The sequence below is a fragment of the Eulemur rufifrons genome, chromosome 10, assembly GCF_041146395.1.
Source record: "Eulemur rufifrons isolate Redbay chromosome 10, OSU_ERuf_1, whole genome shotgun sequence".
Classification (NCBI taxonomy): domain Eukaryota; kingdom Metazoa; phylum Chordata; class Mammalia; order Primates; family Lemuridae; genus Eulemur; species Eulemur rufifrons.
This window is the reverse complement of record NC_090992.1, coordinates 7,986,431-8,010,046: the sequence shown is the minus strand read 5'-3', so window position 1 is coordinate 8,010,046 and position 23,616 is coordinate 7,986,431. Positions and strand designations below refer to the sequence as shown.

The window sequence follows — 23,616 nt, the reverse complement described above, 5'->3', positions numbered from 1 at the left end:
GACTATGTCGCCCTGAGGGCAGGTAATTGGGGGACCCTCGAATAACCTGAGCTCAGGCGCATCAGTTCATCCTCACACTTGTATATTTCCTCCATCCTCACTCTAGAGCTCCCAGGTCCCATTACCCTCCCCCTCCCACGGTCCCCTCCAGAGCCCCACCCCCACGGCTTGCTGCGGCCACCGAAGCTGACCGCTCTGCGGCTTCGGCCAGAGGGGGAGGGGTGGACTTCCCCGGAGCGCAGTGGGAAGGGAGGGCCACACGGGGTGATCTGGGGGTCTGGGCGAGACGAGGGTGAACGTGAAGGAGCAGGTGCCCAGGGAAGAAGGCAATGGAGGAGTCACTTCCCCTGCCTCGATTTCCCAGGGGGCAGAGTGGAGGACAGGTGTCTGAGTAGGGTAAGGAGGGGAATTCAGGAGGGGTCCTAGATAGAGGCTTGGGTGGGATAAGCGCAAGGTGAAGAGCAGAGGAGGGGTCGGCCTGTGTATCCAGGTCTCAGGTAGTGGGGAGATGGCAAAGGAGGGGGTCCCGGCTTTGGGTAGCGGTGCTCCGGGTCCCCTCCCAGCGGGACCAGAGCGGTCCGGAGCTCCACCTCCCGGCCGGAGGGGGGGCGGGGAGGCGGGCGGGCCAGGAGGGAGGGGGGAGGGAGGGGGCGGGCCGGGCTGTGCGCTCTGCTCGCTGCTGGCTCCGCCGCCGCTGCCGCCGCCGCCGCCTCACACACTCGGGGAGCGGGAGCGCGGCGCGGACGCAAAGCCGCTGGGCTGCTGCGCCCAGAGCCAGCCTGAGCCGGAGCCCGAACCGCAGCGCCAGCCCCAGCCGTGCCGAGCCGCAGCCCGGGCCGGGGCCGGCGGCGGCTCATGGACAACCGGGCGGGCGGCCGGCGCTGCCCCGAGGCGGGTAAGGATCCGGCGATGGTGGAGGTGGCAGCGGCTCGGGGCCCGAAGCGGCCATGGCCGGCGGGAGCTGAGGGAGGGGCGCTCAGCGGAGCGAGGCCGCGGGGGCCCAGCCTGTGCTCAGCGCGGGGGCTGAAGTGGGGGCGGCTGGGGGCACGGAGTGGGGGTTTCGATCGGGGCACCCTGGCCTCCAAGGTCCGCGGAGAGAAGCAGAAAAAGGGGAGGGGGTGCTGAGCAGGACCCCAGCCCCCGCGTCCCGCACCCGGGCGCGCCTGGAGCGACGGGGATAAGGAGACTCCAGGAGCGCGCGGCATGGAGGATGGTTTTGGGGAAGCGCGCAGCACCCAGTTTGGTGGGGGGCTCCCCGAGGATGAAGCAAGCAAGGACCCTTAGTCACAACACACACACACTTGTTGGACGACCAGCTCGGCTCACTCAGGCGCTTCCAGCTCCCCGCGGGAACCCGGAGGCCCGGACCAGGGACATATATATACACGTATACATACATCCGTACATATGTGCACACAGACATACCTCCGGCACACCAGCGCCCACTGGGGTACCGTCACCAGCTCAGAATCCGCTTCAGCGTCTGCACGATCAGCAGCACGGACACACAACCCGTGGCCATACAGAGCAACAACACAACCGGGTGTGATACTCGGCGACGTGGATACACAAACACAATCTCGTTCCCTCAGGTACGAGTGTCACGATCCAGTTCGCTAGACGAACACTCAAAACATGACACCCCCCCACACATACATATTTCTTTAAGGAACACACCCTAACATAAATTATGTTACCCATGCCTTGGCCGGCACACAGGTACACAGCACAGGTTTCCTTGCACCCCCCCCCCCCACTGCACCCACACAAACACACAACCTAGTGTCTCAGCACACGTCTTGACAGCACACACCCTAACACACTAAGTGGCACCTACAGCAGCGCCTCACGGTCACAAACACAGAATCCACTGCTTCACACATCTTAACACTGGGTGACACACACACCTTACACGAACAGTGTCACATTACACCCTGCAGCGCATACACACATTCTTTTCCTCTTACTCGAAGGCCAGATTCTGTCTGGAGACCCCTCTGGGGTCGCCCTGAGAGCCCCTTGAGCTCCTTCACCTAAATCGCGACATTGTTATTGTAAATTTCAGCACACCAGGAGCCCTGGGGCGGGCCAGCCGGCTTCCCTGCCAGCGCCTCCCCAACCCCCACTCACGGGCCGGACCGGCCGGTATTCCGGGAACTAGCTGGACCTGGCTGGCCCTGCCATCCCGCGTCCCCGGGGTTCCAGGGCCTTAGGTTCTTTTGCTGAGGTTGCAAGCCTGGGGCGGTGATCGCGACCCTCTTCGGGCCACTTGACTGAGTTCTGCGCGCCACCTGGGTCCCCAGCACACCTGGGTCCCGCACACCTGGGTCCGTCCCACACCTGGGCGCCCCTCCGTCGGGTTCCCGCTGCTGGCCAGTTGCGTTCTCGGGCTGGGCCCTGGGGCCAGAAGGGAGATCGCGGCACATGCTGGAGCAAAATTGCAGGCCAGATGGTCTCGGACCCCTTCCCCCCCAGCTCCCCTCCGTTGCACAGACTTCTGGCCTCAGTTTCCCCAGCAGTGGTCCGCGACCATTCCTTCTGACTGGAAAGATTGGGGGCGGCGCTGAGGCCTTAAAGGATTGAGCCTGGGGCAAAGACCCCTTTCGCCTGCCTGGAGAGGGTCGGTTTTAAGAGAATGTCCCCGCCTGGCCTGGCTCGCGGCTTTGTGATTCCGGCGCCGGCTTCCTCCCCGCCCCCTCCCGGCGCCCGCTGCGCGCCTCTGCGCGGCGCCGGCGTGCGGGGGACCCTAGGCTGTGGCCGGAGATGTAGAGGAGGAGGGATTCCCCGCGGCGGCCTGGGGGCGGGGGCCGCAAGTGGCCCGCTGGCCGAGGCGCGTTCTCACCGCGCCGCGCCCTCGCCTTGCCTGGGGCTCCTGGAGGCCAGGCGCCGCCGGGGTGGGGGTGGGGCTGCCCGAGCCCAAGGAGCTGCCGCCGTCTCCTCACCCCCCCCCCCCCACATACTCGGCGTCCTCTGGGAGGAGACGCTCCGCGCGCTGGGTGTGTGCTGATAGCGCCCGCTGACCAAGGCGGTGCCGACTGGGGGCTGCTCGGGCCCGCAGAGTCCAGGACTTCGTGTGGGAAGACGCAGGGAGCCTTCCAGCACCTGCTCTGGGTCAACCCTCGGGAGCAGCCCGAAGGGGACCACCCAGAAGGTATTTGTGACAACTCGGAGGCCTGGATGTGTGTGGCAGCGGGTGGGTGTTAGTTTCTTGACTTGGGGGTGGGGGTGGGTTGCAACTAGCCTAGGGCTCGGGTTGGAATTCTGGGGACAGGGATGACAAGGGGCCTCCAGAGGTGTGCTGAGGCGGTGTGGCACGTAGGGGAGCAGGTCTGGATTCAGTTCTGGCTGTGTTTAGTTTACCCCGGTTCCCCCCATTCCCAATTTCAGAAGGAACTTCAGCTGGAAGAGGGTGTCTTGCTGGTCTGGGGTCCCTCTAGCATCCGGGCTGCCACTGTGGCTAATCCTGCAGGGGAGTTGGCCGAGAGTGAGTGGTGAGCTAACTGTTGGGAAGAATTCGGTAGCAGGGCCAGGAGAGGGCCTCCAATGGTGGGGGACGGGTGGGAGAAAGGAGGAGACCTTCTAATACAGGGTGAGGGCCGCCCTTGCCATGAGCCAGGATAGTTGGTGAAGAGGGATGTCCTGTTCTACAATGCGCTGAGCACCTCCTGTCTGCCAGGGCCAGTGGTGGGTGGTGAGGATGCTGTAGTAAGATACGTACCATCTTTGTCATCACAGGACTTGCCAGCTGGCAAGGGATTAGCTCATTTATTCATTGAACCAAGGAGCACCTACTAAGTGCCTGATGCTGGAAATAAAATGTTCTATTCGGTGATTGGAAGACTTAAAAAAAAAAATCTGTCTTTTATGCTATAATAGACCTTCCATGCAGCAGATCTCATTTAATCCTCCCAAATCATTTCAAGAGGCAGGATTCATTATTTCCATTTCACAGTACGGAAACAGGTTCAGAAAAGTAAATTCACTTGGCTAAGGTCACACAGCTAGGAAATAGTGGATCGAGGTTTCGAACCCCAACAATCTGACTGAAGAACAGAGATGCCCAGAAACCCTGCAGAGGCCAATAGAGGGTTGTAGGAGAGGCAGGAAGAGCTGAGGTCTGTGCATTTGCTCACTGTGGGAGGCCTCTGTACAGCTCCACCCCACACAGCCCCACTTGCTTACCCTCCCCTCCCAGACAGTCCCTTTGTCCCTTGGTGTTTTGTGCCTGCCACAGTGGCTGTTGTGTAACAGTGCTGGGGAGAGGGTAGGGGGTCAGAACTGACCTGGTCACTGGGACAGTGATGGCTGCCTCTGTGTGTTTTTTCTCTGGCCACAGCTTTCAGCAAGAAGTGGACCTTGGTCCCTGAGGTGGGCTGTAAATGAAGGTTCCAGGCGAATCCTCACCTCTGTCCTTGTCTCTTCCCAAATGTTGACACAGATGGTGTTTCTCTTGGCTTTTCCTGGACTCTGTCCCCTCATCCCTCACTGCTATACCCCTCATGGCTCTTCTGCTCCTTAGGCCTAAGGGAGATGGGTCCCTGTGCCTGTCCCTTCTGAGGCTCTGGCTTCTCTGAGTGCCCATATCACTGGGTGGAGGTGGGGCACCTTTGCCTAGGATGGCAGCCAGTGCCTGGGGAAGGGCAGATAAGGCACTAAATGCTTCAAAGGCTGCCGTCTAGGACTAATGACTCCCCGTACCCAACTGCTGGGGACAAAGTTCAGAGATGGTGGAGGCCGGGGTGAGGAGCAGCAGTGTGAGGAGCAGCAGCCTCACTGCCGCTCCTGCTTCCAGGCTGCTCTAACTCTCCCTGCATCCCTGAGACCTCTGGGTAAGCAGTGACAGCCTGGGAAGCCTGGGCTTTCAGTCCTTGAACCCTAGGCCCCTTCTTTCCCTTTCCCTTCTTGCCACACAGGGTGGCAGTCCAGGAATGGGGAGTGTGTGTGTGTGTGTGTGTGTGTGTAGGGGTACATAACAAACAAGTTCCAGCCTCAGGGATTTCAGTTCCCTCCCCCCAACCAACCTTTCCCCCAGACTCTGGGATGCAAAGAGGCATTCTTATTTCACAAATCCTGGCTCTTCCTTGTACTACTTCTATGACCTAAGACAATTAATTTATTCTTGCTAAACCCCAGTTTGATCATCTGTAATATTGGGAGGGGTATAATAATAAATAATACCCATTTCAGAAGGTTAGGAAGATCAAATGAGATCATGTGTGTAAAACACTTAGCACTTAGTAAAATATTAGTGAGTCTTTGCTGAGATGATGATAGTGATGGGCGATGATGGTGAAGGTGATGATAATAGAGTTTACAGGACCTCGGGCTCTTTCTTAACTCTGTGGACCTAGAAATTGTTCTCAAAAGGTCTGGACCATTGCATCACAATTGCCTGGGGGTTTCTTTAGGTCCTACCTCTGGAATCAAAATTCCTAAGGGTAGGGCCTGATAATTTTCATTTTGAAGGAACTCGACAGATGCTTTGAGAGCCTTAACCCTGTTCAACGATTGCCCCCACTCTCGGTAACATTTCCGCCAGCCTCATTTTCCCCATGCTCTTCCTCCCCCCACCATCCCATACCTGGACGTTACTTCTTGGTTCTCTTCTTTCCAATTCAGAAGCTAGATACTACAGTCTTTTCCTGACTCTTATGCTGGCTGAAGGTAGGGGATCTTCTAAGGGTGAGAGAATGTGTGTGTGTGGAGCGCGTAGTCTCACAGGCAAGCTGTGCTTGTGCTGCCTGGGAGGTCCGAACGGTGAGAGCCTCAGGTTGTGACTCTGAGATGAGGAAGGAAGCCCTTTAGGTGGGAGCTTAATCTGTAGCTCTTGGAGCAGCCACAAATCAGTCACCCTGACTCTGCCAGACCACGGATCTCTGAATTTGCCACCAAAATTCGTGAACAATCATGTTTCTTGGAAAAATCTGTGTCTTGGTTTCATAAAATTCTTAAGGGGATATGACCCCAAAAGGTTACATATCCTTGGTGTGGACAGAATAAGAGGCCAGCAGTCACTGCCTCATTCCTCCTCTTGGTCAGGTTTAGGGTGACTCCAGTGGACTTCCTACATAACCCCTAACCTGCCAAGACTTACGCAGAGAATCCCATGGTATGTGTGCGGAGGAAAGTGGCAGCAGAATACAGTGCCCAGAAGGGGATGAAGTTCTTTGGTGACAGTCCTCTGGAGATGTGTTTGGGTTGAAATGGTAAGGTGAGCCCTGTGCCAGGTCTATGCAGGTAGAGGGCAGGCGGCTGGAAGGTGGATCCAGATGGAATATCAGATAAATTCCTACTTCCTTTAACATTAACATTGCAGCTGGGAACAAACATGCATACTAATCTGATAACGGCCTCACACACTTTAGTGCCTAGGAGTGACCAGGGAGGGGCCTGGGCTTAGGGAAGGCTACTCGAAGGAGGGGAAGTGTTTGACTTGTCCTGACTTGTGTAAGGAGTCTGTGCATTCAGTGAGCATTTGCTGAGCATCTACTATGTGCCCTAAAGAGAGAAGGCTTAAATTTTACCCCAGCAGGTTCTGAGTGGAGTAGGGAAATCAGGCAGTAAGCAAGTCAACAAGCAATGGCCACACAGCAAGTGCCAGGATGGGCTCCATCCAGGGTGCTAAAATAATAAGTCATTTAAGGCCTACTTTTTGAGTACCTACTGTGTGCCAGGTCCAGGTCCAGAGCTAGGCCCCGAGGATGGAGTAAACAAAGTAGAAGCTCTCCCACTCTCTGTTCAGAGTCTTTTAGGAAAGACAACAAATTTTCCAAACAGGTATATAGGTGCTTTGAGAGACCATTCATTTGTTAAATACATTGTCCTAGGCATTTAGCCCACATCATCTCAAACCTCCTAGGAAATAGGTAGTATTATTCCCATTTTACAGATGAAGAAACTGAGGCTCTAAATCATTTGCTCTAAGTCATGCAGCCAGGAGGTGGGCGGCTGGGGTTTGCCTCAAATTGTCTGATGCCACAGCCCTTACTCTTCTCCACCCTGCTGCCTTACATGTGCCAGATGGGTACAGAGAAGTAACCAAAAAATTGACAAATAATCACTGCAATAGTACCATTGTCATGGCAGACTGGGCCACTCTGTTTACTGCTGTGTCTCAGTGCCCAGGACATTTCCTGGTACTTTGTAAGTACCCAGGAAACATTTGTTGAATGCATGCGTGAGTACCTACAGTGCACCCAGCTTTGTGAAGGTGCATCAGTGGGACCAGGGGATGAGTGAGCGTACAGAGACCTGCCCCTTCCTCCAGGATGCTTGGCATCTGCCTGGAGAGATGAGGACACAGGAATAGGTGCACAGTACTGGAGTTGAACAATGCCAGTGGGCGGTGTCCCAGGCAGCCCAGTGATTCATTGCCTCGGGATTGGAGCAGACAATAAGTGGCTGTGAGTTGGAGGAAGGAGAGGTCACCGTGGGTTGAGGAGGCCTGGGAAGGCTTCCTGGGGGCCAGAGCCTGCTTCAGTGGGATGGATGTAGTTGGCGGCAGGGCCTGGGGTGGGTATTCCAGGTGTGTGTACTAAGTGGGGAAGTGGGGAAAGGAGACTGAACCAGAGCCCTCTGCGGAAAATGCTAGGCCAGAGACTTTGGGTGTGAACAGAGGAGGGGCTGGCCATGGTTTTGTTGAAGGAGGAGGACAGTCAAAACTGGTACAGAAGCAGGCAGGTATGGCTGGAATCTGCAAATGCACAGCCCCAAAGCCAGGGAGATGGGTGGAAGAAGTGGGTTATTGTGGTGATGGGGGTGCAGCTGTGGGTGGCTAGGGCGTGCAGAGCTCTAACCGGAAGGATCTGAGAGTGGGCAGGGAGAGGCAGGGGTGAGGTGGGACTGAACCAGTTAGGGAGGGGGAGGGGCCAGGTGTAAAGGGCTGGATAATATGTGGGGATAGAAACCAAATAAGAGCCAGATGTTCATCTAGAGACCAGAGGGTGTGTGAAGGGGTGGGGGTGGGGGCAGTGGGCAGGGAAAGGCTGGTGGTGTCATCGGCAGCTCTGTCCCAGTTAGACCTGCTGGGCTCCCAGTTGCTAAAGACAGGCCAGGGCAGCTCCCAGTGCCAATTCCAGGGCCAGTCAGCCCTGACCACAGTTCTGACCCCAATTTTGACCTCTACTGGCTCCTTCCACACACCTGCCCCTGGCAGCAGTGGGGAGCGGAGGGGAGCCCGGGGAACTAGGCATGTGTGTGCCCGTGTGCTCTGGGGCACGCGCACTGAGGGGAAGTCGGGAGGACTAAAACCTATTTCTCAACCCTAACCATTTTCACAGGCCTTGCCCAGCTCAAGCTGGCCTTTTATGGGGGTGGAGAACATTGGGCACTTGGGGTGATTATTGTCAGAAAAAGGGGATTTGAGATGTCATACCTTATATACGTGCACTGGCTTAGCATCTGAGAATGGAGAGAAATGAGACGTCTTCCCCTCTCCCTCCAGCCAACCTGAATGCAGTAATGGTCCCAGGGCGTGGGGCAGGTAAGGGGTACCTGTGTCTCTTTTCTACCATGTGTGTGGGGAGGGGTACTCCACTTGGGGGGGTGCTTGAGGCCTCACTCTTGCACTTGCTCTCTCTCCCTATCTCAGTATCAGGGTAATTACCATGGGTGACTAAGGCAGGATGCTGGTGAGAAGGAGGTATTGGGCAAAGCACAGAGCAGAGAGCAGGGAGGAAAAGAAGGAAGGAGGGCAGCGGGCGGGCCAGGCACGGCCGAGGAGCGTCAGGTAGGTAAGGGCGTTCCATGGGCGGGAGCTGCTCTAGACCTGCCGGGCCTCTTACCGGCTCCTCCAGCTGGGGCAGACACAGCTGCTGCACCCGCCGTGGGTGAGACTCAGAGTTCTGGGCTCTGGGCTCTGGAATCAGGGTTCTGTGCTGGGACTGACTCTCCTTGTGGAGAGTAGTGTATGAGGGTGGGAGGGAGGGTAGGGGCTGGCTCTCGGCAGCCCCCCGGGCCAGGTTCCTCTGCCCAGCTGACAGCCTCTGTTTTGCCTCTTCCCCTTGCAGCCCTCCTGATTCTGGGGCCTGCCAGGATGGGGCCCCTGAGGCCCAGCCCGGGCCCTGGGGGACAACGGTTGCTGCTGCCCCCCTTGCTGCTGGCACTGCTGCTCCTGCTGGCTCCATCCCCAGGCCACGCCACTCGGGTAGTGTACAAGGTGCCGGAGGAACAGCCACCCAACACCCTCATTGGGAGCCTCGCGGCTGACTATGGTTTTCCAGACGTGGGCCACCTGTACAAACTAGAGGTAGGTGCCCCGTACCTTCGAGTGGATGGCAAGACAGGTGACATTTTCACCACTGAGACTTCCATCGACCGCGAGGGGCTCCGTGAATGCCAGAACCAGCTCCCTGGTGAGCCCTGCATCCTGGAGTTTGAGGTGTCTATCACAGACCTCGTGCAGAATGGCAGCCCCCGGCTGCTAGAGGGCCAGATAGAAGTACAGGACATCAACGACAACACGCCCAACTTCGCCTCACCGGTCATCACTCTGGCCATCCCCGAGAACACCAACATCGGCTCACTCTTCCCCATCCCGCTGGCTTCAGACCGCGATGCCGGCCCCAACGGCGTGGCATCCTATGATCTGCAGGCCGGGCCTGAGGCCCAGGAGCTATTTGGGCTGCAGGTGGCAGAGGACCAGGAGGAAAAGCAGCCACAGCTCATTGTGATGGGCAACCTGGACCGTGAGCGCTGGGACTCCTATGATCTCACCATCAAGGTGCAGGATGGTGGCAGCCCCCCACGTGCCAGCAGTGCCCTGCTGCGTGTCACCGTGCTTGACACCAATGACAACGCCCCCAAGTTCGAGCAGCCCTCCTATGAGGCTGAACTCTCTGAAAATAGCCCTATAGGCCACTCGGTTATCCAGGTGAGACGCCCCCTCCGTCTAACTGTTAGACCAGCCTTTAGAAATGGGAGTCCACCCCAACTTGGTGAGCGTTTCCTTCACTTTAGGGGGAACACTACCAGAATACTTTGGGAGACCCCTTCTCCCCAGCCTCAGTCAGGAGAGACCTTCCCACAAAACCCCCCTTCCCTACCTCAACAGGTGATATTACTTTCCTTTATCAAGCTACTTAGGTGATAGTGATATAGCATAGGAACAGTCGTTCCCCCACCCCCAAGGCAGACTCAAATTGGGGAAACTCTGAGAAGTGAAACTTTCTCCCTAGTCGAATGAGATCCTTATTCCCCAGACAGATGAGCTGAGTTGGAACAAAGGAATCACCGTTTATCCGGGTAAAATCTCTCCTGAGATGAGAATGTCTTTCCAACCAGGCTCGGTTTCCCTATAGCCAGATGAGGTTTTCCTGAAGCTGGAGGACATAGCCTCACTTTGCCCCTCCCTGGCAAAGTCAAATGAGATCATTTTAACCAGATGGGTCCTCAGAGTTCTGAAAAACTGTGCTGTGCTGGGTGTCTGTATACCTGCCGCTACCCCTAGGTATGGAGCGCCCCTAGGTATGGAGCGCCCGTGGGCGTGGGGTGCTTGGCACAGTGGGGGGTCAGTTGCCTCTGTTGAAGTTCTCAGCACCCCTCTCCATGGGAACTGCCCCAGGGGCTGGACAGCTTGGTGGGGCTGGGGCCTGGGAGGGAGCAAAGAAAGCGTCCTTGCAGACAGGTGGGTGTATCTCCCGCTGTCATCTCACCCCTGGCCTCCTGCCAGCCCCAGCTCCTTTCTCCTTCCCCATGGGCTGAAGCTGCCTCTGTCTTTGATGTGAGGGAGCTAAGAAAGGCTCACCCTGCCTTGGACACCGTTACCCATCCTGGGAAACCCTTGGGGAGCCCTCCATCCTGGGTCCTCAAGCCAAAGTGGGGGATGGGTGGGAGTTTCGGCCTTTATTTTAGCCGGTATTTTCAGCTGGTGGACTGGAACCTGGAAAAGATAGAGTGGGAACCAAAAGGGAGACAGACAGTCAGGATGACAAGTAATAATAGCCTAGGTGCCAGGCACTGTTCTAAATGCACTGTGTGTATTGTGTCATTTAATCTCTACAGTACAAGGTAAGCATTATCCCCATTTTACAGATGGAAACTGAGCCCATAGAGATTAGGAAACGTGCCTGATGTCACACAGCTGATGGCTTCAGAGCCCACCTTTGCCGCATCCAATAGCCTGGCTTCAGGGCCAGCTTCACCACCCCCAGGGAGAAGCCGGAGATTGTGGCAGAGAGTAGGCTGAGAGGTCGACAAAGTTGAAAAGAGAGGATGGGAGAGAACAGGCCGTGGGAAAGAGGAAGAATCAGAACTAAGGGAGGACGGGGGACAGACAGAAGCCAAGAGTCATAGGGAGGTAGACAAGGAGATAAGATGGCAAGAGGCAGATAAGAAGCGGGGTGACCAATCTAGAGACAGGGAGGTAGGGGGATCCTCATCCCAAAGTTGTTGACAGCCAGGCTGGAGTGGGGAGAAGCTATGGGGTTTGGCACTCACAGATGCGAGCAGAGACCAGGGCGGCTAGGGAACCCCCCCACCCCCGCCCAGTAGTCTCCTCTGTAGAAGAAGCCCTGTCGAGTATAGTTGGGGTTCCCCTTCCCAAGGGGTAGGAGAAAGGACTCACAGTGGCTTGAGGCCCCACTAGGTGCAGTGCCCAGCACTGTGTTAGCACTGATTTTTCAGAGATGGGCAGATAGGACAGACAGGTAGATGGACAAAAAGAGAAATAAATGTTATTTAGGGAGCACTTTCCATGTGCCAGGAAGTGTTAGGCATTTTTTCATGTATTATCCCATTTATTCCTCACCTCAAACCTGTGAAATAGGTTCTCTTCTTATCCCCATTTTACACATTTGTAGACCGAGGCTTGGGGAGGTTAAATAATTGGCCTAAGGCCAGTCATACAGTTACTTTGGGAAGTGATAGAACTGGGATTTGAACCCAGAACTCTTCTGTATTTCTCCCCAGCGACTCTGCCAGGTTATGCCTATTCTCCTGTCTCCCCCCACAGCCATCACATTCTGCCTGGCTGGGACTCAGCTCTAGTCCTCATGTCTCTCTCTCCCTGGTGGGACCTCATGGCCATTTCCACCTGGTTCCTGTGGCCCCATTACCACCGTGTTTGTACAGAGTCGGGCGAGTGCGAGTTGGAGTTGGCGTGGGAGGGCGTGCCCACTGCAAAGGGACAGACAGTTCATTGTTTGGTGCTGGGAGCCCAGCCTGCTGCCAGCAGGCTCTGTGGCCTGCACCAACCCCTCCCTCCTGGCCGCAGGCTCAGGCCGGATTCCTCACATTGGTGCCTCGCCAGCACCAGCCAGGAGGAGAAGGAGCTGCGGAAACAGGTTTCCCCGGTTTGACAGAGCAGTGGCAGGGCCGGGCCTGGCAGACTCCCTCTGACCTACATCCCTACCTGGCTGCTTTCAAAAGAAATCCCCTCACCTGTGGCTCCCAGGTGGGCATGTGGGTCTTTCTTTACTCATGCATGCGCGCGCACACATGCGCAAACACATACACTTTCTCATGTAATCACACAGTCTCACACAATTATACACTTACACATGGGCATGGATGCATATTGTACACATACATAGGTGCATACACACCATCCCTGCGCCTCACACCTTTCCATCCTTCAGAAGGGTTAGAGGCAAGTTCAGCTGGATGGAAGGGCTTCCCTAGGTGCTAGCTGGATCCTCATCCTCTCACCATATTTGTGTGCACTTGTACAGGAATGACAGGTAGAATTTAATTCTGCCCAGTGCCGTCTCTAGTAGTTGCCTGTGGCACTGTTGAGGATTTGCAGGCTGCGTCTGGGCTGTTCAGGAAAATAGGTTATTGATGTCTGCCAGAGTGCTGGAATTGGGAAAGGGCGGTACTTGTGCGGCTTTTTGGAAGGGTTCCATGTTGGATTAGTTGTGTCTACCGTACTGGTTGGAAAAAACATTGGCAGTACAGGTGCCCCTTAATTTGCTAACCCATCCGTGTTCTTCTTATTGTTCTCTCTTGCCCTATAGGTGAAGGCCAATGACTCGGACCAAGGTGCCAATGCAGAAATCGACTACACGTTCCATCAAGCGCCTGAAGTTGTGAGGCGTCTTCTGCGACTGGACAGAAACACTGGACTTATCACTGTCCAGGGCCCTGTGGACCGTGAGGACCTAAGCACCCTGCGCTTCTCAGTGCTTGCCAAGGACCGAGGTGCCAACCCCAAGAGTGCTCGTGCCCAGGTGGTTGTGACTGTGAAGGACATGAATGACAATGCCCCCACCATTGAGATCCGGGGCATAGGGCTAGTGACTCATCAAGATGGGATGGCTAACATCTCAGAGGATGTAGCGGAGGAGACAGCTGTGGCCCTAGTGCAGGTATCTGATCGAGACGAGGGAGAGAATGCAGCAGTCACCTGTGTGGTGGCAGGTGACGTGCCCTTCCAGCTACGCCAGGCTAGTGAGACGGGCAGCGACAGCAAGAAGAAGTATTTCCTGCAGACCACCACCCCACTGGACTACGAGAAGGTCAAAGACTACACCATCGAGATTGTGGCTGTGGACTCCGGCAACCCCCCACTCTCCAGCACCAACTCCCTCAAGGTGCAGGTGGTGGATGTCAATGACAACGCACCTGTCTTCACTCAGAGCGTCACTGAGGTTGCCTTCTCAGAAAACAACAAGCCTGGAGAAGTGGTCGCTGAGGTCACTGCCAGCGATGCTGACTCCGGCTCCAATGCCGAGCTGGTTTACTCTCTGGAGCCTGAGCCAGCCGCCAAGGGCCTCTTTACCATCTCACCCGAGACTGGAGAGATTCGGGTGAAGACATCCCTGGATCGGGAACAGCGGGACAGCTACGAGTTGAAGGTGGTGGCAGCTGACCGGGGCAGCCCCAGCCTCCAGGGCACAGCCACTGTCCTCGTCAATGTGCTGGACTGCAATGACAATGACCCCAAATTTATGCTGAGTGGCTACAACTTCTCAGTGATGGAGAACATGCCAGCACTGAGTCCAGTGGGCATGGTGACTGTCATTGACGGAGACAAGGGGGAGAATGCCCGGGTACAGCTCTCTGTGGAGCAGGACAATGGTGACTTTGTTATCCAGAATGGCACAGGCACCATCCTCTCCAGCCTGAGCTTTGATCGAGAGCACCAAAGCACTTACACCTTCCAGCTGAAAGCAGTGGATGGTGGCGTCCCACCTCGCTCAGCTTACGTTGGCGTCACCATCAATGTGCTGGATGAGAATGACAATGCACCCTTTATCACTGCCCCCTCCAACACCTCCCACCGGCTGCTGACCCCCCAGACACGTCTTGGTGAGACGGTCAGCCAGGTGACAGCCGAGGACTTTGACTCTGGTGTCAACGCTGAGCTGACCTACAGCATCACTGGTGGCAACCCTTATGGACTCTTCCAGATTGGATCACATTCAGGTGCCATCACCCTGGAGAAGGAGATTGAGCGGCGCCACCACGGGCTACACCGCCTAGTGGTGAAGGTCAGTGACCGAGGGAAGCCCCCACGCTATGGCACAGCCTTGGTCCACCTTTATGTCAATGAGACCCTGGCCAACCGCACACTGCTGGAGACCCTACTGGGCCACAGCCTGGACACGCCGCTGGATATTGACATTGCTGGAGACCCGGAATACGAGCGCTCCAAGCAGCGTGGCAACATCCTCTTTGGTGTAGTGGCCGGTGTGGTGGCCGTGGCCTTGCTCATTGCCCTGGCGGTGCTGGTGCGCTACTGCCGGCAGCGGGAAGCCAAGAGTGGCTACCAGGCTGGTAAGAAGGAGACCAAGGACCTGTATGCCCCCAAGCCCAGCGGCAAAGCGTCCAAGGGAAACAAAAGCAAGGGCAAGAAGAGCAAATCCCCGAAGCCTGTGAAGCCGGTGGAGGATGAGGATGAGGCCGGGCTGCAGAAGTCCCTCAAGTTCAACTTGATGAGTGATGCCCCTGGGGACAGTCCCCGCATCCACCTGCCCCTCAACTACCCACCAGGCAGCCCTGACCTGGGCCGCCACTACCGCTCTAACTCCCCACTGCCTTCCATCCAGCTGCAGCCCCAGTCACCCTCGGCCTCCAAGAAGCACCAGGTGGTACAGGACCTGCCACCTGCAAACACATTTGTGGGCACCGGGGACACCACGTCCACGGGCTCTGAGCAGTACTCCGACTACAGCTACCGCACCAACCCCCCCAAATACCCCAGCAAGCAGGTAGGCCAGCCCTTTCGGCTCAGCACACCCCGGCCCCCACCCCATCCCTACCATGGGGCCATCTGGACCGAGGTGTGGGAGTGACGGAGCAGGTGTATTGGGCCTGCCACACTCACCAGCCCGTGTGGGGGCCAGCCCGAGCCAGCAGTGGGAGGCGGGGCCACGGATGCCGGGATGCTGGGGCCTTGGTAATGACCCTGCTGCCTCACCCAGGCATGGGGATTAGGCTGAGGGAAAATGAAGGGAGGGTGTGCTCTGTGGTCTCCTCCCTGCCTTGCCCCGCCCCACTGGGGAGAGGTCTGCGGCTTGTTAAATCCCTGGACACTGCACCAGCTGCTGGGTCTTGTGGGTGGGGGCTGATGGGCGGGTGAGCAGAAGTGGGGAGGGAGGCAGGGAAGGAGTCTGTCCCAAACGCAGGTCTCTATCTGAGACCAGCCATAGGTGCTTCTCTAGAAGGGAAACAGAAGGCCTGGGGTCCTGGTGGGTAACCAGGTGGGAATCTGCCAGGGCGGGGGGCCTCCCCATTTGTGCTTTCTATGTATGTGTGGATTAACCTCTTCCTCACCACCAGGCTCCTGGGGCTGGGCCCCACTTGCACTTTCCCAGCCCCAAACACTTGTCCCTGACAATAAAGTTCTCTATTTTTGGAGTTTTGGTTTCTTATTTTCCTGGAACTGAGAGAAGAAGCGAGAGAGACTGGAAGCAGCCCTTGGTCCTCAGGTCCTACCTCAATTTCCCCTTCCCTTCCCTTTGCCCCTTGCCACTTCCTAGACCTGCCCACTCTACCCCAACCCTGTCTTAGCTTGCCATCTCCCCATCCTCACGTCCCGTCCATGTCTGGGAAAGTGCCCTTCTGGCCAGCCTTCAAATGGAGGTGTCTGACAATGTGTCTCCTCACCACATGCTGTGAGGCCCCCCCTAGGAATGACACTCTTCACCGAGAAAGAGCAGGGGGAGCCGCACTGCTGTCTGAGACTTGGTTTTTCCAGTCTGCCCCAGTGGAGTCACATCCGACAGACCTCAGACAGAGCACCTGGTGGTGTTCACCCTGCCTACCTTGGTGAAGACAGAGAACCTCTTGATTATGCCCGCCACCTTCCCTCGGGGCAAGATCTTCCCCCAAGTCCCTTCCCCAGCCTCCTCATCCCAACACCACTCAACACCCAGCAATTAGCAAGCCCTGCCCTGTGTCTCCCCACTGCGATCACCAGCCTGGGCTGCGGGGAGCGGGGTCTGGGAAGGCAAGGGAATTCCCAAGTTACTGGCATTGACCTGTTCTGCACCCCAGTCTTAGGGCTCCCTGGGTTTAGGCAGAGGCTTCCTAGTTCTGCCTCCTGCCTGTGATGCCACCTCCCTCTGCTCCTTCAGCTCCTTGCTCTGGCCACCCTGGGCTGCTTCCTCTCACTCTCTCTCTCTTCGTCTCTCACTTCTTGCTCTCCTGGGTCTGCCCTGTCCCTGGATTGTGCCTGGCGGGGAGGAAGGCTAAAGTGTGGGTGAGGGGCCTCAGGTCCTGGGGGAGTCTCTGAGGCCAGAGGCAACCTATCTCCATGGTGACTAAAGAGGCTTGAGACACTCCAGGGAGGTCCAGGGCGTCAGCTCTCTCCTCTGATTCCATCCACAAACTCCCCTACGTCCTGGGGGTGCTCCCAGAGTAAGAACTCCTGGAGTCCTTAGAGGAGTGAGATCCAGTAACATCTCATGTCTCCTGGATAAATCCAGCATCGGTAGGGTGACCCCCAACAACTCCTGACTGCTCATTCTTTCTCTTCCATTTCAGTCCTTGATGCCCCTGCTTTCTTTCTCTCTCCTATTCCTCTAGTGCCTTCATCTCTTTTTCTTTCCCTAAGTCTGGGGATTGTTCCTTACTTGGCTTAATCCGTCCCAACCCATCCGTGGAGCCACATGGAATACTTTCTCCCAACACTCCGACACAACCAAACCACACCACCTGTTGTCATCAACACACATAGGCCAAGTTTCTATTGCATCCTAGACTCTGCTGAAAAACGTGGTCTTGCTTGTACGAGACACACAAAGGAAACAACGAGGCATTGAGAGTCTTGAGTGAGAAGTGTTATAGTGAAGCGTTTCCCAACTTGTTCCATGAAGCCACTTCTGCTACTACTCACTTCCGTTTTTTGAGTCCTTACTAGGTGCAGGGCACCATGCTGAGCTCTTATGTGAATTAGTTCATTCAGTGCTCATAACTCTTTGTGATAAAGGTCATTTTAATACTCATTTTACAGAAGTGAAAACTAGTGAGTGATGGAGCCAGGCTCAAACACAAAGCACAGGAAATCTGATTTCCAAAGTCAGCTATTATCCATTATGCTATTTAAAAAAGGAGTTCCTTGACTAAGTTAGTTTTGGTAGTAAGAGATTCACTATAAGACTCTGCAAAACCCTGCAAGAAAGAGGGAACCCGTTAAATTTTGTTTACCTCTTGGGGTTTCCGATTCTATTCGGGCACAGTGCTCCTCCCCTCCTTGAGGGGCACAGTATGGGGACTTGCATAGGACGTGGGAGTGGGCTTCTGGGAGGAGAATGTGAAACTTGAGCCAGCTTGTGGATGATGAGCTGGATTTAGGCAGGAGGTTCCCCCTACCAGGAGTCGCTGTGAACAAACTCCTAGGGCAGGCGTGACCATGACCAAGTTGGAGGCAGGCAGAAGGCAGAAAGGGGAATATTCTGGCTGGAGTGGAGGGTGTGAGAGAACGCCGAGAGATGACACTGGAAGAACTGTAGGTTGTAGAGAACGTGGATGCCTTGCCAAAAGTTCCTCAAGAGGAAATGGAAGTCTCTGAAAGCTCATGAATTTTTTAGATAAACTGAGTTTTAGAAAGTTTCCTGGAATGTATGGTGGATTTAAAAGGGGCTAGACTTGAAAGTACAGGATTGAACCTCTAAGGTTTGGACTAAGATGGTGACAATGGGGGTGATGATAGATGGATGGATTTGGCTAAGTTTAGGGAGAAAGGACCCCAGAATTCAAGGGAAAATTGGATCTGAGGTAGGATGGGGAATGAGGGGAGAGCTTCCAAGATTCCCAGATAGACATCTGCCTTCTGAGTCTGGATGATGGAATCGTGACGACATCATTGTCCATGCAGAAGCTAATTGAAGGAAAAGAATTTGGTTTCAGACGTGCTGAATCTGAAGGGCCAGTAGGGATAGCCAACTGGAAATTATCAGCAAGTGTCTAGAACTTCAGGACTAGAGTTTGGGAGAGATTTTGGATCTGGCCTTTAAGATTTGATAGTCTTAGAATTAGAGGGAACATTAAGTGTTGAATATAACCCAAGCCTCCATTTTACAGAAAAGAATCCTGGAAAAAGAGACCAAGTGACTTGCTCAGTAGGCAGGGCTGAAGCCCTCGATTACTGGGTGCGGGTTCTGCAGGGAGGGAGGGATGCTGGCCAATGTCTTGAAAGAACTGGAAAGAGAAACACCGACAGCCACACTGCCCTGTGCCTCCCAGAACCCCCCTGGAGCCTGTTCACCCAACACCTGGTGGAATGTGCTCCTTTATAGCCTCCCAGCCCCAAATGTCCAGGTCGATCTTGGGGACCCTGTCAGTCATCACCCAGACCCTTCAGTGTTTTGGATCACAACATGGATCCCAGGAAGGGTTGCCTATTCCTGAAGATGAGGTGGGAGCCAAAGTGGGGAAGCAGTTCTGGGCTGCCTTCCTGACAGCTCTGAAACTCCTTGTCCTGCCAGCCACCTCCATCCCAGCTGCCTTGAGTGGGACGGAGATTGTGCGGGGCTATCAGGAGGGTGAGTCTGCAGACCTGGGACCCCCTCCCCCCAGCCATCTTCATAACCTGCCCGGGGGGTTAGAGGGTAAAGACAAAGCACTGCCAACGTCGTGGAGACTTGGAAGGAGCCTGGAGACTCATCAGCAGGTTCCTGGGCTTTGGCTGCTTTCACCCTGGCCTCCAGGGGCCCTGGGGCTGCGCCCTCCACAACTCCTAATTTCTGGTTGGCAAGAAAACCAGTGGCAGTCCCAGGTGGGTGTTTGGGTGGCTGGCTGGTTGTGCCAAGTGCCAAGCTGAGCTTGCCAGGTTCCTGGGCCGATCGTTAACCTGTGGCAGGCAGACAGGGATGCTGGCTGGGAGTAGCCTGTCACCGTTCCACTCTCCCGACCCTCGTCCTCAGTCTAAGCCTCCAAGTCTGGCTCCACCAAGCCAGCAGCCCTCCCAGAAGCTCCTTCCTATTTCCTAGAAGGAGTCGCCATTGGAGGCTAGTTTTCCCAATCTCTATGGGTGCCGTGCCCTCCCCCCATGCCCAGGCTCCTCGCAGGGCCCTCACCTCTGCAGTTACTATTCTGTTTCCCCAGTCTGGAGGACAGGAGTGTCTATTGTTCTCTGCCCCCTCCCCCAGGCGCCCCGGTTTGTTATCTGGCTCTCTCTCCTCCCCCTCTCCCTCCTTTTTCCACTCTCCTGCCTCTCAGGAGGGGGATCAAGTCGGAGTGGGGGCTTCCAAGTGGGATGGGCCTCGGCAGGGAGTCCGGAAGCTGCCTACAGCGTTACAGACCAGGGATGGGGAGCAGAGGGCAAGGAAGAGGTTGGCTCCTCCGTTGGATGGAGGCAGTGGGAATCACAGAGCAGTGAGACAGGTGAGAAGCTAGAGTTTGGAGGGTGCTGCTTGGAATTGAGGGGACTGTTCTGGTACTGGCGAGCTGTTTGGGAGTTAGGAGTCTGTACTGCTTTTAGGAAGCTATGCTAGAAATTGGAGGCTGTGCTGGTGTAGAGGTTGTGCTGGAATTAGGAGAGTTGGCTGGTATTGTGCTACTCTGGTGCTGGGTGCTACACTGTATTAGGGGCTGTTCTAAAACTAAAGGGAGGCTGTGCCGATACTGGGAAGCTGGGCTAGAGCTAGAAGGGCTATGCTATAACAAGTGGTTGTACTGGATCCGGGTTACTGGGGTGGCCTGGGGGCTATAATAACACTGGGGCCTGCGCTGTGTTGGGACTTTCAGTGGGTGGGCTTGGCTGTACTGAGAGCTGTCCTAGAATTAAGGAGCAGTCCTGTGCTTTCTGGGGGACTATGCTGTGCTGGGGGCTGGGCCTCTTCTCGGTTGCTGTTGAGGCCTGGGGGAGGCTTGGCTGGGGCTGGGGCCTGATGTGGTGGTGGGCCTTATGGGGCAGGTTGGCTGGCCAGCAGTGACTCTCTCTCTCCCTGCAGTTACCTCACCGCCGTGTCACCTTCTCGGCCACCAGCCAGGCCCAGGAGCTGCAGGACCCATCCCAGCACAGTTACTATGATAGTGGCCTGGAGGAGTCTGAGACGCCATCCAGCAAGTCATCCTCGGGGCCTCGGCTGGGTCCCCTGGCCCTGCCTGAGGATCACTATGAGCGCACCACCCCCGACGGCAGCATAGGAGAGATGGAGCACCCCGAGAACGGTGAGGAGCCTCAGCACGATCAGGGCACCCCGGGAATGAGTAGAAGCCTGGGAACATCGACGAGACCTTAAAAAAAATCCTTCATTTATTGAGTTCTTGTTGTGTGTTCAGTAGCAGTCACCGTGCTCAGTGCTTTCAGGTGTATGTTTGATCCTCACAACCACTCTCTGATCTGAGGACTTTATTGTGCCCACTTTAGTGGAGGAAACTGAGGCTCAGAGAGGTTAAGTCACTAGCCCAAAGTCATACATCTAGGAAGTGACAGACCTGGGAGGGATTCAAACCCAGGTTTCTATGCGTTCAGCACTGTGTTTACACTGCCTCCCTGGGAACAGGGGACCCTGACAACGGTGGCCAGAAGGCTCAGCTAACAGCGAGGAAACCTCGAGAAGGCAGATGGTGGTCCTCTAACAGGGTGGGCGGGCCTTGAGAATTGACAGTGGGCCCTGGATGCTGTGGGCAGCTCAGAGCATGGTATGATGATCTCCTGGGGAGAGGAGTGGGAGGTCTGGCCGAGGAAGAGCAGCGGGAGGTCTGGCGAGGGGCAGGAAGAGGCCTGAGAGAGGTTTGGAGGGTGATGGCAGAGGGAGGTCTGGGAGCAGAGGTGGGCACGGGAACGGATGGGGAGGTGCGCGGTCGGAATGTGTGAGTGCAGTAGTGTGCTGTGCACGTGTGTGTGTGTGTGTGTGTGTGTGAAGGTGCCCGTGGCAGCCCGCGGGGCAGAGTGAATGAACGAGCCTTAGGGATGGAAAGACTCTAACTTGGAGCTGTCCTTGGGTCTCACGCCCTCCTCCATAGCCTGCTCTCCTCCCAGAAGATGGAAAGTTCCACTCCCCATCCCTCAGGCACAGGACCGTTGTCTAACTCCCCAGCCTAGGTCTCAGAGTGCCCTCTGTCCCCACCCCTGCCCCATCATGCGTGATCTCATGCCCGTCTCGTCCTTTTTGTGCCCGCGCAGAGCCAGCTGGCCGGAGCAGGCCCTGAGGCAGAGTGCCAGGTATGTGGGAGCTGCTGTGGGGTCTGGGGTCTGTGGGACTCGGCCCAGCACCCAGCCCCGCCCACCCAGTACCCATGCTCTGCTCCGTGCCATGTCGGGCCCCCCAACTCTGCCCTGAGCTGAAGAGCCTTGGCACTTTGAGGGTTAACAGCAGAGCTGTCCCCTCCTCACCTTGCACTGGCAGGAGGCCAAGCCAGGGTGGGTAGTGCCAGGGGAGCCCCTGTCCCAGGCTGTGCTGCTCAGTCATGTCCCTGAGGGGCGGGGGGGTCACTGCCTGGTGCTGTCCCTGAGTGAGGGCAAAACAGGGCAGCTGTGACAGGAAGTGCTCATGGTCTAGCCGTTCCCATGGAGACCCCCGCTGCCCAGCAACCACACCGGCTACTGCTGATGTCAGGCGGCCAACTCCTGTTCCCGTGGGTGCTCTGGGCAGGGAGCCGGGGCAAGGCCAAGGGTGGTGGCTGGTGTAGGGGGCCAGAGCCAGGCGGGGAGGGGCTGCATGAGCGTGCTTGTGGGTGTGAGTGTGTGCTTCTATGCGAACACCCCACACGGAAGCTATCCCTTCTCCACAGCTTTGAAGCAAAGCCTTGCTATGCTGGGGTGGGTTGGGGTGGGGGTTTAGGACAACCGGGAGCATGTGCAGCCCGATGGGGTTCAGAAGGAAAATAGGTGCCCATCTCTGTCTGAGAGCAGAGGTGCCCGGCGTAGTAGATTATGTGTCCGTGCCTATCTGTGTGTGAGAGAGAGAGAGATTCTGATTGTGTCCTCCAATGAGGGTGGGGGTTTCCTCAGCCCTCCCTGGGGGTAGATTTGCATGTTTCGGCCTGTCTGGAGGTAGATGATGGAGCGTGGAGATGAGTGCGCGTTTGTGCACTTGTCTGAGGGCAGATTTGGTGGGTGTGCGAGAAGAGCAGTGGAGGGTGGGTGAGGCTAGAAGGAATGTGTCTATTTAAGGATAGATTGTGTGTGTGTCAGAGGGAGAGAAAGAGGGCACTGGTGGGCTGGTGGATGGTGGAGGGCGTGTGTCTGTTTGAGGGTGTGTGTGCCTGTGAGTTCAGTGGGCAGGAAGGGGCGGGCACCCCTGTTCTGAGGCAGGGTGCAGATGCCAGCAGGAGGCCGTGGAGCGGAGCTTGCCGGGCTGCGTGCCTGACCCCAGCCCTCCTGCTCTGTCCTGCAGATCTCCGCCCTTTGCCTGATGTCGCCATGACGGGCACATGTACCCGGGAGTGCAGCGAGTTTGGCCACTCCGACACGTGCTGGATGCCTGGCCAGTCATCTCCCAGCCGCCGGACCAAGAACAGCGCCCTCAAACTCTCCACCTTCGTGCCTTACCAGGACCGAGGAGGGCAGGAGCCTGCGGGCGCCGGCAGCCCCAGCCCCCCGGAAGACCGGAACACCAAAACGGCCCCCGTGCGCCTCCTGCCCTCCTACAGTGCCTTCTCCCACAGTAGCCATGATTCCTGCAAGGACTCGGCCACCTTGGAGGAAATCCCCTTGACCCAGACCTCGGACTTCCCACCCGCAGCCACACCGGCATCTGCCCAGACGGCCAAGCGCGAGATCTACCTGTGAGCCCCCTCCTGGCCGGCGGCCACCCCTGTCCCCCCGCCGCCGGCCAGCTCCCACATGGGCCCATTCCAGGGCCCCCACTCTTGACCCCTCCAGTGTGGACTTCCTGGCCAGGGCCCCAAGTGTGGAGCAGTACTGGCCTCATGACCACGCTGACCCTTACCCCACGCAGGGTCCAGGTCCTCTCCCCTCATCTCCATCGCCTAGCCCTGGGAGCTCCTTCTTCCCCTCTGTGGGGCTCCCCCAGCTGATGCCCAGGAGGGCTCCTCCACAGTGACTGGGCTCCCTTCCCTCGACTTCCAGGGAGTGCCCCCTGGATTTGGGCAGACGGTGGAGTCAAGGGTGGGCAGCACACTTTTAACTCATTGTTTCCCGCATGGCCGACCAGGGCGGGGATAGCATGCCCAATTTTAGCCCTGAAGCAGGGCTGAACTGGGGAGCCCCTCTCCCTGGGAACTCCCAGAGGAAACTCTTGACCATCAGGGGCTTCCTGAAGG

The 23,616-nt window shown here is 56.6% G+C and overlaps 2 protein-coding genes across 5 annotated transcripts in view; one reads left to right on the top strand and one right to left on the bottom strand.

Annotated features, from left to right (window-relative positions):
• Nucleotides 1-23,616, bottom strand: part of RNF14 (ring finger protein 14) — a 362,683-nt gene that overhangs the window by 87,087 nt on the left and 251,980 nt on the right. The gene's annotated exons all lie outside the window — the stretch shown is intronic.
• On the top strand, nucleotides 713-23,594 carry PCDH1 (protocadherin 1). 4 transcript variants are annotated; one of them, XM_069483797.1, is made up of 6 exons: nucleotides 713-895; nucleotides 8,444-8,482; nucleotides 9,009-9,871; nucleotides 12,954-15,149; nucleotides 20,337-20,556; nucleotides 22,728-23,594. In XM_069483797.1, exons 1-6 carry the CDS (start codon nucleotides 856-858, stop codon nucleotides 23,120-23,122), a joined length of 3,753 nt encoding a protein of 1,250 aa, XP_069339898.1. In that variant the 5' UTR covers nucleotides 713-855; the 3' UTR covers nucleotides 23,123-23,594. The 4 variants fall into 4 exon arrangements, with proteins under 4 accessions (XP_069339898.1, XP_069339899.1, XP_069339900.1 ...); XM_069483798.1 differs by lacking the exon at nucleotides 8,444-8,482; XM_069483799.1 differs by lacking the exons at nucleotides 20,337-20,556; nucleotides 22,728-23,594 and having other exon boundaries at nucleotides 715-895; nucleotides 12,954-15,798.